Genomic DNA, 15727 nt, shown 5'->3' on the forward strand with positions numbered 1-15727 from the left:
TAGTCAAGTGACTGACTTGACTTGTTTTCTTCACCCTCTCTCAGAAGGTCAAAGGGCACAAAGAACAATATGTCTACTTCCTACTGATATCCCATCATACCTTGCAAAGGACATCAGACAACATTCCAAATTAATTTTCAGCCTGTGAATCCCTCCCCAACTCTATGTGTGCATATGAATATCCTTACCTTTCATACTCTGAATTTATGGTCACGCTGCAGAGGCTCAGGCTCTGCTATGCGTCTGCAGAGACGGAAAAGCTGTGCGCACTGTATCTCTCTGCCTCTCTCTCGCCAGGAAAGACAAATATCTTTCCTAGGGGACGCCATAAATCTGGACTCTATTTCTGAGAGAGCTGTGAAAGAGCCCCGAGCAGGAGACCAGCATTTGCTAAAACTTATTTCTCTCCCTCCTCGCTCAGCGTTTGCTCTCCTCTCAAAGATTGTCTGACCGTGAAGGTGAAGCAGCCATTAAGGACGTCTCCACGAGCAGACCTGTCAGGATGCCTCTGTGCGCTGGAGGTCATTTTAAGTGCAAACACGGATACGAATAGTTTATCTAATAATGACCCACTGACTGGATGCACATGTGAGCTTGTCCAGGCTGAAATAGCAGCCGCTCTGATTGTGTAGCTGAGCGAACATCTGGGAGGATGATTGGTGGAGAGGTGTGTCTCTGTTATTATGATGTTAAACACGATCTGCCTCACTCTTACTGTTGAATATCAACATCCTGAAGTTGCTTTCTCACCGTACACCTACCAGTAATGACATAGTGATTAACATTTTGATTATTACATGTTAATTCAATCAACATTTCAACTCATGTGATTGCATACACACCAACTGTAGATGTTTCCCTTCTGATTCTTTGAAGAAGGTGACGTGTCTAAATATAGAGTAACACCATTTAAGTCTTTTAATAGCTTTATCACGGACTCTCTTCAAGTGCACACTGTGCTGTTGTTCCCCATGGTTGATGTGTAGTTCATTTTACTCCAAATTAGCTTTAATAGTACATGTAATAATAAACATGCTCAGATGCCTCATATCTGCTGCAGAATGGTAACTTATTATCTCATAATGCGGAATAACTTGTGCATGCATGTTTGTTTAAATGGATTCTTCATGTCCCAGGGGATGAATCAGCGCAAAGATTAAAGGACAAGTGTAGTGTTGCATACTTACAGCGACTTGTGAGATCTTGCCCATTCTTGGCAGTAAAGACACCTCATTGCTAATAACAGGGTAGTAACTTTCTGGTGGTTGTGTAGGTGTGAGGTCATCCCTGTAGCAGAAGAGTCAAAGAAACATATTAAATGTATGCCGAGTGCCAGAGGTTGGATGTGGTAGGTTCAGAGGTGATAACAGCTTGGAGAGTAAAACCTGTTTTGGTTTGTGTTTAATCAAAATCCTCGGTTTGCTCGCTCACGCCAAGAGCAGTGGAAAGTCAGTTGAGGTGAACGCCCTCAATAGAATAGAAGTGTTGGTCCTGTTAAGTATTGTAAACAGGTCGCCTGTAAGCACTGTGGCACCCAACAGCTGAAATATTAGAGATACTTGAAACTAGTATGCAGACTGTAAATAGTCAGTTATGTACTTCCATCAGTAACACATATAGGGCCATATAACAAAGATTCATTACATAACAATTTAATGCTCATGCATTGTGCAAGTATAGTGAGGAGTGTTTGTAAATTTTTGCCCAGAAAGAAAAAGTATTTTGACGTGTACTTTAACTTTGTATCTAGGCCCACATCCTCTACACAAACATGGAGGAGACTGAGTTTATGACCAATACTCCAGGTGCGAGATGAAAGTTGAACGGAGAAAGCAAGTGAAATTCAAATGGTCTGGCTCTGTTATCTCACATATTTCCTCAGATTTTTTTAGTAAAGGTTTTTTATTTAAATACATTATGAATCATCAGCTGTCAGTCTGGAAGTAGTCTGTTAAACCCTCCAGGCTAGTGTTGGAAAAAACAGGTAAATGTTGGTTGCAGGTTCTGCTCTTCCCATTCCCTCATCCCCGGTGTGAATTGGCAGGTTTGTGATGTGTGTGTGTTTGTGTGTGTGTGTGAGTGTGTGCGCGCTTGCAGTTCCCACGCATGAGCCTGATGAGCTCATCTCCGAGAAGGATCCAAAGACATGCCACCTCTAAAGCTTACACACCCCAGTCTTTCAGCCGGGGCTGAGTCTTGACACACCTGTGCCGACCTGGATGGTGAGGCTGGACAGATTTATGTGATTTGACAACTGTTATGATGTGATAAGCCTGTTCTGTGTTGGTGCTTCTGAAACGGCTCAACAACCTGGCTTAGATTTAGAGAAAGTTTAGAAAAACTCCACTGAGAATCACATATTCTGGAAAAAGGCAGCAGGCTCCAATCGCTTCTCCTGCCAATCCACAGTCACCCAGTTGAGAAATTAGCATTTTCTACCACTTCCATCCATAGATCTGCTTTATGTTGACACCTGCGGGTTATAGGTGGCGACAGTTTAGCTCTGTGTGCTGCAGGGAGATAAGATACTGCTCAGTGTTTTCCCAGCAGAGGGTTGGGCTCTGCTCCAGCCTCTCTGCAGTGCCCTCTCACTACAATGATAAGCACGTCATCGTCACTTTGACGTATAGGTTAGGTGCGTGCATGCGTGTGCATGTGCCTTTGTTTCATTCTTGCCATTGGCCCATAGAACAATCAAGCACAAAGGGGTTTATACACACCATGACTCACAGGCAATATCGGTTTATCGGTGCTCTGAGACACACAAACACTTGATCGAGTGTGTTAAAAGGAAAATTATGGGATTGTTGAAAAAAAACACTATTTTAAACCTGTTATTGGGTTAGAAACCTCTCAGGTCATTTTTGATTTCCAATTGGCATTTTCAACAGTCGCAGACCAGAAGCCCTCTGGATGCAAATGGAAAGACAACCAATCAGAGCAAAGAAATGTTTGACAATGGGCAGATCATTGAAAAATTACTTGACAGACTTAACCTGCATTTTCTTTTATAACTCTTTTACACCATAATGAGTGAGTATACGCATTTTTCTTAAACAAGGGTAAACCCTATACAGAAAGACCAGTGACTCCTTTCCATTGCCATAAGAGGAGTTACCCTTTTGTGTTTCTGGTGAGTTTCGCTCGACGTTGCAGCCCAAAGACAAAACTCTATTATCTACACGCAAACGCCTGGAAGTTCTATGTGCGTTATAATGTTGTGTATCTGCCCATTGGACCTGAAGCCAATAAATACCTGTGTCCACTGCAGAGTCATTTTTAACCCATGAGTGGGATGCCAATTGAACCCATTCGCAGACAAAAAACAGATGTTGGTTTGTGTTCATGGGTTTTTGGTGACTAGCGGAAAAAGCATCCACCTCATCTAATAATGTCGCAATAGCAGATTGAACAAACGTCTCCATATCAGCAGCAGCCATCCTGGTTATTAACGAAAATGCTTCAGGGCCACTGCGCTGTCAGTCATCGAAGCAAACCCTGCCCTGTTTTAGATAAATGGCTGCGACTGGCCCGACCTGTTTCAGTCTGAATGAAGGGGGGGGGGGGGGCAGACCCATCTGCAAGAGCGAATAAACATGAGCTCTCTGATTGGGCAGGTTTCCAGGCGACCTATTTTACTCACCCTTGCGCCTCTTTTCAGCTGTTCATGGGAGAACCAAAGTGTTTTGCATTTCCCTTCTCAGCAGAATCCAAACCCGATTGGCCTCAGCGACGCTCACATTCTCCCTGTCCCCCCTTATTGACTGCATGGTCACTGATTTTGTTTGACTGTATCTTTCTTACCTTCGCCTTGTCCCTCCCCCTCCCTCCCTCCCTCCCTCCTCCCTTCTCTCTGCGCATGCTGATCCTTTTATTTTGTCCCTGCTGAGAGATGACTGGAATTTCTCATCTGGCTGAGAGAGGGATTTTAACTTTCTGTTCTGCCCTTGCTCCCTTTATTTCCCCTCCCATCCACTCAGCCTGCACGCTTTTCTCCCCCCACTTCTCTCTGACGCTCCACGACACTTTCTCTGGCTCCCCACTCGACTGTGTGAGCCAAGGGAAGGCAGCACTGTCCTGGGACACTAGAACTATTCTGTCTCCCTTCCCTCTTCTCTGTGCCTGGCAGGCTCATTCTGCAGCATGCAGCAGGACACTTTGCTCCAATCTGCATACTGAGGATGGGGCCTAATTTGCTTGCCTTGGCTAATGAGCTTAGTCAGAGCAGCTTTAAGCCCTGCAGGTTTGTTGTAGTGGCCGCTGGCTAAGGCTCAGTGGTTAGCGGGAGGAACCAGAGCGGAGGAGTGGACCGGAGAAGGGGGCAGAGCTGCAGCCACAGCTTCACCACTCTCCTGCTTGTCTACCAGGACCACCTCTACTTGTGCCGACACTGCGGCTGGGACTTCTCTTTCTCAATCCCTTCCTCTCTCCCTCCCTCCTCTGCCTCACTACCTGACTCCCTCCTCTCTCTCTGTCCTGAAGCAGTGACACAGTGTCTTTGTAGCTGCATCACCTTTTAAGCAGCTGCCCCTCTTTCTAGCCTCTTTTCATCCCTTTCTCTTTCTTACCCTCTTCTCCCTCACGCTGTTGCCAAAATGTATCGGAACCCGTGGATCTCGAATTACCTGACTCATGTCAAGTTTTGCGGCCAAGGTAAGGCAGCGACTCTCGGGCTCTGGGGCTCAGTGCAGAGCTGAGATTTGAAACAGGGACTGGAGGCTTGTGGACAGGTTACTGGGGGACTGGCTGTGGATGTGGGGAATCTGAGCTGTTGAAAGTTGGCAAGCAACAAACTGCAGACTCCCTTCCTCTGTGCTCACTGCCCTGCTCTCCACTCAGCTGTCCTTGCACTGCAGCTGTAGCCTCCAAGGACACTACGTAGCAGAGATAACGGACTCTTTAACATTGCGGGGGTCTGTTGTAGGGATGCAGCTATTTCTGTGCTGTTTCTATTTGCACAGCTACTTGGACTCAGAGTCTTTTATGTGATTTTATATATGTTTAGAGTTGCTGTCATTGATGATATATGTGCAGAGCAGCTTAACATAAAGAATCACTTAATTTAATCACAGCTTTCAATCAATGAATTGTTTTAATTTCATCTAGCCAAATCTCAGATTATATAAACCAGCCAGGCAGCCCAAAGTCTTACATATTTACAGCAGAGTTTTAAAGGGCAAAGTTCTGTAGAGAGATTCGTTCATTGAAATGGAATTACTATGATCAGCGAAATTGCTCACATTGGCGTATAACATTTCCCAGGGGTGAAAGCACAGAAAGTGGGTTGCGAGTTTAAGTCGAATGAGTTTAATACGCCAATTTGCACCTTGCATTACCCAATGGCAAACCAGGCAGTGCATCCTTGAGGAAATGGAGAGCTGGAGTCCAGAGAAAATAAAATCAACCCGTACAATCTAATTTGCTTGTACTTATTTTCCTCCTAGCAACAAACCTAATTACTTAAAAATTGATAAATGACGGTGAGCATAAACTTTCTGTTATAATGCCTTAAAGCGTATTATTTATTTTTGTCCTTGTTCTCTGTCCCCTTGAATGAAATGAAGCACAATCCTGATTATCCTATAAATGACTGAGATAACATCAATTAAAAACGATTGTCATTAGACATGTGATGAGCAGTGTATTCCAGATTACTAGTGTGATCACCAGCTCCATGGATTCATCCAGTTAGTCCACAAAGATGCATGGACTAAATTTGTTGTGTCATTGCCCACATTTTAAAGTCAAGTTGTACTGTGTTTAGTCAACAACACAACATTGAATCTAAATGAGCAAAGGAAACACTTGATATGATACCTATTTATGGTTAAATGGATTGTTAATTGGCCAATTCATAGATTATGTAATCCAGCCCTAGCGTGCACAGCTGTATGATTGTGCACCAGGTCCACGTAGGCTCCTCTATGAGTGGTTCTCATTCCCACCCTCCTTTGTAATAGTTTCTGAGTGAGAGCCGAGTGTTGAGAACTGGCTTCTCCACTTAACTGGCTTCTCCACCACAACAGGTGGCTCACAGTTTCTGGCTTTTATTTGAGCATTGAGTCTGGTTTTAAGGAAAGGTTTGTGCGTCTGTATTAGGGGTTGTTTCATGGGTTCGATGTAGCAGAGTTGCTGTCCTTGAGCTGCTTGTGTACTCATTAATGTCTGTGTTAAAAGCATAATTGCCTTGTCTGGTTCTCACCTAATTTCTCATGCTCCATCTGTTTTTTAATGCTTTACTTCCTAAGTCCCTCTCAGTGAGGCTTGGTTACAACTCGCAGCAGGCGGTGTGACGGCAGAGTAGGTGGGCGTCTGTTATTGGGGCTGGGGGGTGTTTAGACTCACACATGCGTGCTTACACATGCGTATGTGGTGTGATGTAATGTGGACAGTTAAAGAGTGACACGCTTCCTTTTGGGCATGCTGTAATCCCCGGAATCAAAGTTAATCTTGTGTCTCAACTTGGACACATGCTCATACCCTGATGCTACTTTGGTTACCACACACACACACACACACACACACACACACACACACACACACACACACACACACACACACACACACACACACACACACACACACACACACACACACACACCGGGTGCATTTGTGTGATGAGACATGATGTCAGCACTGCTGCTTGATTGACAGCCACTTCAAGTTTCCTCCGAGCCCGTTTTTTGTTTGTAATTTGTTAAAGCTGTGAGGTTTGACCTTAGCCTTCGGTTAAAGTCAGGTATACCAGAGTGGAGCGTTCCCGAAGGTTCTGCTTATTTTTGTGCATTCGGAGTTACACAGTCTTTCACTTCACACCTTTTGATACCTTCACATATAATGCTCTCCTCTCTTCAGAGCCTCAATGACACTCCACTGAATCATTAAAGCATTTTGTCCCCATGTTTTATAAGCATCGAGACACTTTTACAGCCCCAGCAACACACACGGTGCATGTTGCCGAGGAATTCCTGGCGCATGCCTTCGCGGCTATAGCTGCCGTAGCGTTTCTGTAGATTACAGCCAGCATCAAAGGCTCGGTGACACCTGGGATCATTGTGGAGGCTTTTATGCCTGTGTCTGGTGAGGGGAGGGGGGGGGGGAACATGCAACTATGTATAGGCTGTATGAGGTGTAAAAAGAGTCCAGGTCTGTGTTGTTGAGTACTCAATATATTGGAGCCAACAATAGCCTCAGACAGCTGCCCCCAGGGGATTGAAGCTTTTATTTCTTCATGCAAGCACTTGATATACCTTAACATTGGCATCTGGTTTTGTTTCACATTCTTACTTTAAGGTCAATTCTGGTATACGTCAACTTGGGTGTCACTATGTATCTTCCAATTCCAGGAATCTCTGCCTGTGTGTATGTATGTGGAACACATACCTCAAGAACCATTTTTCTTGTCGACTTCACACTTGGCATGTGTATTGATTGTTAAGGAGCCAAGGAAGTGAAGTGTCAAATTTGGTGTGTTTTGGAAAATGCAATATTTCCAATATTTCCAATATTAATAAACATTTGAAAAAAAGGGAACCAGTGTGCCGAGTCAGTGCTGTGATGTCATTTACAGAAATATCATGTTCATGACAAAAAAGGAATTTACAACTGATTCTCTTGTACCGCATGTGTCAAGCTTCACAGAACTTTGAATAAACAGGTGAACAGCTTTTTGTGCAGCAGTGGCTTTGTGGTTCTGCAGCAGTCAGCACAGTTACTGCAGGTCAATTTAAATTCAGGAAAAAGGAGAACGCTGTGACCATCATTACATATTGGACCTTTAATGACTAATGCTCAGGACAACATTTAACTCATCACCAGCATTGAAGAAATGTATAAATGAGGACTCTTGCAAAGATACATTGACTGGGGTCAGGAGCTTGCAAACTTTCCAAAACACCTGAGATTAAAGAAGAAGACACTTGTTTGGCCTAAAACACACATTATCTAGTTCACAGGAAAACCCTGTAACTATTATAGCCCACTGTAATAACATTCTACTACAACGACAACACCATAAGTGGACCCCTCATTTATCACGTAGTCATTCACTGAAAACTGGACCACTGTGCTATTTATCAGTTTATTTTTGCCAAGTGAAAACTTGCAGACATTAACCATTTTGTCACATTTGCTACTACTTCTATAGCACATAAGTCATACCTATGAAGATCACAGCCTGATAGGAAGAAAACAAAAATTTCCAGTAATTTTACAATGGATGCTTTGATTACCAAGTGGTGATGATTGATTGACAACTAGAGTATCATTGGCAATTAATGGTAAACATTGACCAGTAATATTAGAATAAGGCCGATGAATACCAGACCTTCTCTTGCAAGTCTGTTTTGAATATTTTTCTGCCCTTGGACCAGCTTGATACAATTTCCATCTAAATTTGCACCAATCAGAATCATGATCTCCTGAAATCTAAACACACCATAAACCAATTTTTGGAAACAGGATAACCTGCTTTTACAGTGAAAGTATCTGAGATCTCAGTCCTGGATTAATGTATAAATCTGCTTAGAAATAATACAAAAAATGTCAGATGTTATCATTAGTTTAATAGTCTTTTCAAAACCATTTAAATTTATCCGGAAGAGAAACACAATACTTGACACCAAACTTGAGTATAGGATGAGAAGCTGAAGGTGAAACGCATATGCTCATTTCTGTGGTGATGCATATTTAAATGAGGCTCAAACAAAACCAGTTTTAAAGTTGCCGATATGGATACAGTAGGTGTTGATGGCAAATTTAATATGCCAAGGTTTATAATAAATGATACCTTCACTTGTTCAGTTATTCAGGATCGCCATTGAAGGCTTGCGAGGATTGCGCTGTGTTTTCACGAGCTGTACTTCACCCAGCTGAAACAATATAGGACTATCCCCAAACACACGCAGGCACACTGCCCTCTGCAAATAAGCCTTCTTTCATCTCCAATGGTGTTTTGCTTAAGCAGAAGGGATTTAAAGCATCAACCCAAACATCCTTAATAAGGACTAACAAGTCTGGAAACTTGTGGGAGGTTATGGGTGGGTGACCTCAAGGGAGAGGTTAGGGATTTGGCTGGGGTGGGGCAGGGGGGTCTTTGGGTGTCACGTGGCCCTGAGGTGAACTCGCAGGGGCTGGAAGTGGGACCACATGTCCTGAAATCGCACAGCTCTGACCGTGGCTGAGGTCTGAGGGCAGCCAAAACCGCACATTTAAGGTTTGGAGTCAATAAGTGAAGCAGGCGTCAACATTCCTGAGAGGGATGCGCCACAGAACTGGAATTCCTCGTGAGACTGTTTATGATGCTTGATACCCACTAATGCCTCTTTTCTTGGTAATGAGGCTTTATTTCTCTGTAGGCAGGTGTTTATGTCACTTTTTTCCTGTTTAACGGTCTGGGGGCCATTTTCCTAATAGATACCAGACTTTATTAGACTTTAAAGCATTGTGTCTAATTGAGTTTTATCACATAGCTGCAGAAGAGTGTTTTTGTGAGGTTTTGGATATTGGAAAGTCTCTGTCTCTCTCCGTGCCGTCCCCCATCTGTATTCATGGTGGGTGTAAATGCTGCCCAGCGTCAATGATGTGGTTGGCTCCTCCTGGCGCCGTTCCAGCTTCTTTGCTTCTGCATCCTTGACGTGTGATCAGACTTTACCGCTTTCAGGCAGTAACACACAGGCTGTCCCCCCTCCATCAAGCAAGCTATGACCTCATGCGCAGCACACAGACATGACATTTAGGATAGAGACAGTCGGTGTCACTGGCTGTAAGTGTCGAGATGATTTCGGAGTCTGTTCCTGTTTGTGTGGGAGGGTGGGACGGAGGTTTGAGGTTGGAGGGGTACAAGCCCTTTAACTGCACAGATCAATTATGGTTTGATGTGATTTACTCAGGCAGGCGGATTATTGTTTTCCACATCATTTGTTTTCTCTGTGGAAGTCCACTTAATGAATGTGGGTCTGTGCCAAAGGCCTGCAGACATGCTGGCTGCTTCACCGTGAGATGCCTGGTTGCAATGTTTGTCTGGTCATTAAAAGGTTTTGCTGGATTTAATGAATGAACCGTGCAAAACATGACTGAATTTTACTCTTCTCTCCTGCCCACAGGACTTGGGAGTGAGTCCCCTATAAAACTAAAGAATCCCAGGTTGCTACAGAAGAGAGCTTTGAGGTAATGTAAACTAAAACACTTGTTTTAACACATTTTCATAGATTTCCATTACAATCATCTTAGATAATTTTCCTAAAGACTTGGCAGGTAAAAAACAACCTTGGTCTTTATAATAAAAAATATGAATGATGTCATGTGTACGATTTTGACATCAGATCAAAGGCACGGTGAAATGTGCATTTTAAAATTTAGCAGACTGAAAGACTACACTTCTGAGATTAACCATGATCTGGTCCAACAGGCGACACATTTCTTCCGACATGGTTGTCGTATTTTCTTTAAACAAAAATCGATAGCATCTGGGTGATTTTCAAGATGTTAATGTTTATGTCTCCTACATGCTCTACCAAGGCACCAACCTTCACCTGAATGTTCTGGATATTATCCAGTTGTTGTGAACTCGTCCGATTCTGACAATCTCCTGTTGCATTTTTTCTTTCCTAGTTAGTACCAGTCCGAGCAAGTGTAGCTTTGACTTAGAAACACTTTGTGTTTAGAGATCACATCTTGGTAGATATTTACTCCCAACAACCTATGCTGTTATGATAAAAAGGGATCTACTATGCCCTTGTGTATCAGTGTGTCCACAACACTGTGGGCGCTGGAATGGACAAAACCGTAATGTCATGTTTTCCCGATTCTTGAGCACTTCTACGTATCATTAATACGCTGCCAGGTCTTTTATCGCTGTGTTGCAACAAAGCGGTTTTAAATCAAATCCATAAATGACTCCAGCATGTTTCTGAGAGGGAGTGGTGTATGAAACTGAGGCAGCTGATGTGATTGCTCAAAACCTGCTCATCGCGTCTACACAAATATGAGAGATTTAAAACTTGATGAATCAAACGAGTCAAAATCTTGATGCATTGCTTGGATGATTGTTTGTGTATGTGTCATCCATAATCAACTGGTTGATGGACAAGACTTGATTGTCGTTCAAACCCAGCAGTGTTTTAATGATGTGAACAATTTTTTTGTTTTGATTAGATTCAGATTAATTCAGTGGGACCCATTCAACTGTCGGTCTGTAAACAAATGTAGTTTCCCACAGCCCAGTTCTGTTTCATAACAGTTGGTATTTTTCCTGCACCCCTCAGCTTTCAGAAAGAATTCTCCTTTGACGAAAAAGACGACCCTGCCAAAATAACCAAGGATATAGATGTTAGTCTCTTGGCCAATCTCCCCAAAGGTGAGCAAGTTTATTTTTATATGCCTGCCTGTAAATGACCCTCATCATGTCAGCCCCCACAAAAGCCGATTTTTTTCTGATATGTTGAACATTATGGATTATACTTTCTCTACCGGATCCATTTCATTTAAAATGTAGGACTTATAAAGAGATATAGTGCTATTGGGGTTTGTGAGTTGGTGAAGTCCTGCTGGGTGGTGGAGGCTGTTAAATAGTTTGATAAGGTGTTGAAACCCACTTTTGATCAGTGTGTGAAAAGTTATGAGTTTTTGCTGTGAGAAGGGATGATTGGATAAAATCATAAAATCAAAAGTCAAATCTTTTATTCTGTGTTTGGTTAACCTAGTAGAAAAGGTCTATTATTTCTGGTGATAACGTTTTGGATCATGAAACATATTTGCATGAATTTGAATGTTCCTATGCCAGGTCAGTGGTCAGACTTTTTATCAAAAGTGTTTGAAAAGTAAAACCTGTAGCTCACCAAATTGTTGGTTGCTTTGCGGGTAATGTAAGAAGCAGGTTTTGACAAAGAAGAAGAATGTGTGGAATAAAAAAAAAATATATCTGGTTCTTCTTCTTTTTAATTGTCTGTAGAAGCCACTAATAAGAACGATGTGTTGTTCTTATTAAGCTGTAACATCTTGTTTTTGTATTTCTCCTTTAGTCTCTGAATTGAGAAAACGATTTGAAGGCATAACCACAAGCTCAAGTGACTGGGACATGAACAGGTAAGAATGTGATGATATGTGTATTAAAAATGTGAGGAAGATAATAACATATTTAAGTTTGACACCTTCTTTCCTTCCGTACATGTGTGTAGAAAGGAGCGTATTGCTCGGCGGTTGGAGGGCATAGAGGGAGAGGTCAATCCGTCGCTGCCTAGCTTGGTGGCAAACCGGCTTTTAGAGGAAGATACACCAAGATACACCAGGGCCAATGACCCCTTTGAACCCTGTGGTGGTGAGACATGTTCAGACCTGCGTCATTATCTCTCTCCTTCTCTGTGCTTGTATGGGTATAACTCCCTCGTTGGCTTAACTCTCTGTCTTCTAGTTACAGTGCAGCGATATGGCATGGAGGGATTTGAAAGTCCAGAGATACAGCCGACGGCACCGGAGCGACAGTCCAGAGCTCGATGTCGGCCTGACCCTCAGTCCTCCATCCACACAGAGCCGATCTTCAGTTCAGGCCCCACCACCAGTGGTCCCGAGCTGGAGTCCAAGGCTGAACGCATCGCCCGTTACAAGGCGGAACGGCGTCGGCAACTGGCTGAGCGCTACGGTATCTCCTTGGATCAGGAGCCCGACTTGGACTATCCCTCCCGCCACACACGCACCCGGAAGGAGTCAGAAGGCTCGGATAGGAGAAACCGAGGGGAGTGTGACGGGGAAGAGGGGAGAGATATCACCCTGACCTCCTACACCGGCACATATGCCACCAGCCCGAGGTCTGGACGCACAGCGCCACACCACAGCCACGCCGAGCCGAGCTATGAGGTGGGTCGAACCAGGGTGGACTCTTTCTCAGAGAGGGAGAGGCTGATGAACCTGGAGAATCAACGGAGGGCTCCTCCTCCTGAGCCTCCATCCTCCTCATACATGGATGTGACACCATTATCCTCAGCTACCAGGGTACCCCCCAGGGACAATGCAGTCACAGGAATGCCACCCAGTTCACCCAAGCTGAGCAGGCACCCTTCCCTCTCCTCACCTAAACATGATGCATCTCCTGGAGACCTGTTCATTGAGCAGCAGGCCCACAACATCCTCAGCAGACAGGGGTGAGTGGGTTTAATGTTTATTTATGTCCACATTGTTTTATTTGCTTATTTATCCTCTATCTTGGATATTAAGAAACAGTAGATATGAGGTTGTTCTGTAAAAATCGGTCTGTTCTGTATTTGATTTCTCATTAGCAGGTCATACCCTGCTTGGGTCACAACCCCAGCTTACCTTCAAATCCATACACACAGGGTTTGAACATAGTGTCCGTGTGGGTCAGAACACTGCTGTATCATTCTCTTTAAGAGATGGATTCGCTGTGACAGCGTTATCCATCGTACTGACTCTCCCACCCTCTATCTCTGTCTCTATTCTCATCCCCACATGTCCTAGGTCGTCCTGTTACAAAAACTGTGGCAGGTCCAGCAACCTGAGCTTGTTCTGCAACAGTCTGTGAGCTCGCACACCAACTCCCTCTGAGACCCACAGCCGGGCTCGCACTCAAAACACACAGGCAGCATAATACCGTATGTTGGTCTGTTATGGTTAGATTTCTGAGGTTTCAGGTGGATCTGTCGAGAATAGTGAATCGCTGTATTGTTTTAAATTCTCAAAGGAAATTTGGTCAAGTTGTTTGTTGTTTTGTTAGGATGAGGGATTTCCAAGTGAAGTAAAGCCCCAGCTCTGTAGCTAACCCCACATTCTTAAAGAGGATTTGTATCTATTTAAGCAGTTCACTAATGACTGTTTTAACATGAGCTCTCATATCCTGGTTATTATCCGTTTTTTATGTATTCCGTTTTTGTGTTTAAGCATGTAAACGCCATATCCTGATTTCAGTATCCTGGATGAGCCCTTATCCCAGTTTTGAGAAACTTGATTTTACTGCCTGTGGTACTCCATAAGTAACCAGGATACTGACGCATATATATATACAATCCTGGTTTCTGAACCACTGCTGAGTACCTGTTCAGGAGTGGCTTCAGCCAAATGCCAGGACTGCCAGGCTCTTACTACATTATGGCAGCTTTCACACAAAATATTATGGCCACTCTCCTAAGAAGATTCAGGTCTACTTGATTGTCACACATAATGTTAAACAGACCCACGGTTCAACTGACGTGGATCCAAACCTGTAAGTGTCTCGGGTTTGGATGTGGACAGTACATTTGGACCCCTGAAGACCTCTCATTCAGGGTTCAACTCTATTGGTCAAAATGTCCTCATCCACATGTTTGCGAGGGCTCATGTGATGAGGATTTGTCTTCCCAGTGTGTGTGTATGTGCGTGCGCCGGTGCGCGCATTCGTTCTTTCACTGGTTACATGTGGCCATTTATGACCAGTATACACTGCTTCACTGTAGCTTTGGTATTCATTATCCAGATCGCAGTAGTTTCTTCACTTTGTGTGATGTGGCAAAACACGAAGAGGACCATATTTTTAATAACTGGAATTATCCTTGCATTAATCTAGTCAATACTAAGTAGCATGACTACATTAGTACTCAGTACATGATTGTAAACATGATGCATCTGTTTTATAGATCCTGAGATGCTTTTCTTTGAAAAGTATTAGTTGTTTCATCCAAAGCAGATTGACTCATTGCTTCTGCAGAGGGTTAGCACTTAGGAGTGTTTTGGCTCAACTACTGAAAGCGTAGATAGTATCAGCAGCACATGCACATCTTTATATCTCTGTTCCTTATGCCTGATGTACAAACCCAGCCCAGATTTCGACCCTGCTGTGGTAGTCTGCTATTACTACAGACCATATGAAGATGATTCTAGATCTGTCGTTCATTCTTCTCAATCTTTCTCTGCTCCTGTCTGCATTGCCCTCTCTCGTTGTTTTTCTGTCCCTCTCGGAGGTTTTTAAGACTTGGCCAGTGTTTGTGTGTCTCTGATGCAGGGAAGGTGTTGTGTTACCGGGCGGCTCAGTGTGACTCCACAGTCAGATCTCTGACCCACAGCTGGGCTTGATCAAGACCAGTGAGGCCTGAGAGGAGAGGAGAGAAGTAAATAGGAGAGCATGTGGCGTTATCTTTTCTCAGGCTATGAGTCCTCAGACAAGTATGACATGAGCTGGCAAATGTTAGGATTTAGTGCAGAGGCCAACCATTTTTTTTGAATGCCATTATATTAAAGATTTTATACGGAACAATTGTCTTTTTATGATTGGCTGTTGCCATTTATTTGATATTTTGAAGAGAACCAACAACTACACTTGCTGTTCAGTATTTAGATGGTCTAGGTCTATGAGCAGCTGTTTACATATCTCACTAAAGAGATTTGGTTCAAGTCAGGGCTCAGTCTGGGACATTCAAAGAATTGTCCCTAAGCCACTCCTGTGTTGTGCTTCAGGGTTACTGTCCTTTTGGAAGATGAACCTGATGCCCAGTCTGAGGTCCTTGGTGCTGTGGACCAGGTTTCCATTGAGGCTATATCTGTACTTTGCTCTGTTCAGCTTTCCTCATGTCATACGATCATACTTTTGGGCTATAGCATCCTGTTTAGATAAATATAGAGCTGGATAATATCTTCAAAACAACACGAGAACAGTTTCTCTGTTGAGGGAGATATGGCAGGTCAAAGTTATAGCCCCCCCCCAAAAAAAAGTTACAACTCAGTTAGCCCATATATTTTCTTCTGA

The 15727-nt window shown here is 43.6% G+C and overlaps 1 protein-coding gene across 3 annotated transcripts in view; it reads left to right on the plus strand.

Moving 5' to 3' along the window:
* The window catches only part of svila (supervillin a), a 64750-nt gene that overhangs the window by 16216 nt on the left and 32807 nt on the right, over positions 1-15727 (plus strand). Inside the window, exons 1-6 of one of the 3 annotated variants that reach the window (XM_062379485.1) lie at positions 4141-4653; positions 10104-10167; positions 11265-11356; positions 12021-12084; positions 12177-12316; positions 12410-13136. In XM_062379485.1, the coding sequence (XP_062235469.1) occupies positions 4596-4653; positions 10104-10167; positions 11265-11356; positions 12021-12084; positions 12177-12316; positions 12410-13136 (1145 nt within the window). In that variant the 5' untranslated portion in view covers positions 4141-4595. Of the gene's footprint in view, positions 1-4140; positions 4654-10103; positions 10168-11264; positions 11357-12020; positions 12085-12176; positions 12317-12409; positions 13137-15727 lie in introns of those variants that run through there. The other 2 variants (XM_062379486.1, XM_062379487.1) reach the window with 2 other exon arrangements.

Source organism: Platichthys flesus, chromosome 21, assembly GCF_949316205.1.
Source record: "Platichthys flesus chromosome 21, fPlaFle2.1, whole genome shotgun sequence".
NCBI lineage: Eukaryota > Metazoa > Chordata > Actinopteri > Pleuronectiformes > Pleuronectidae > Platichthys > Platichthys flesus.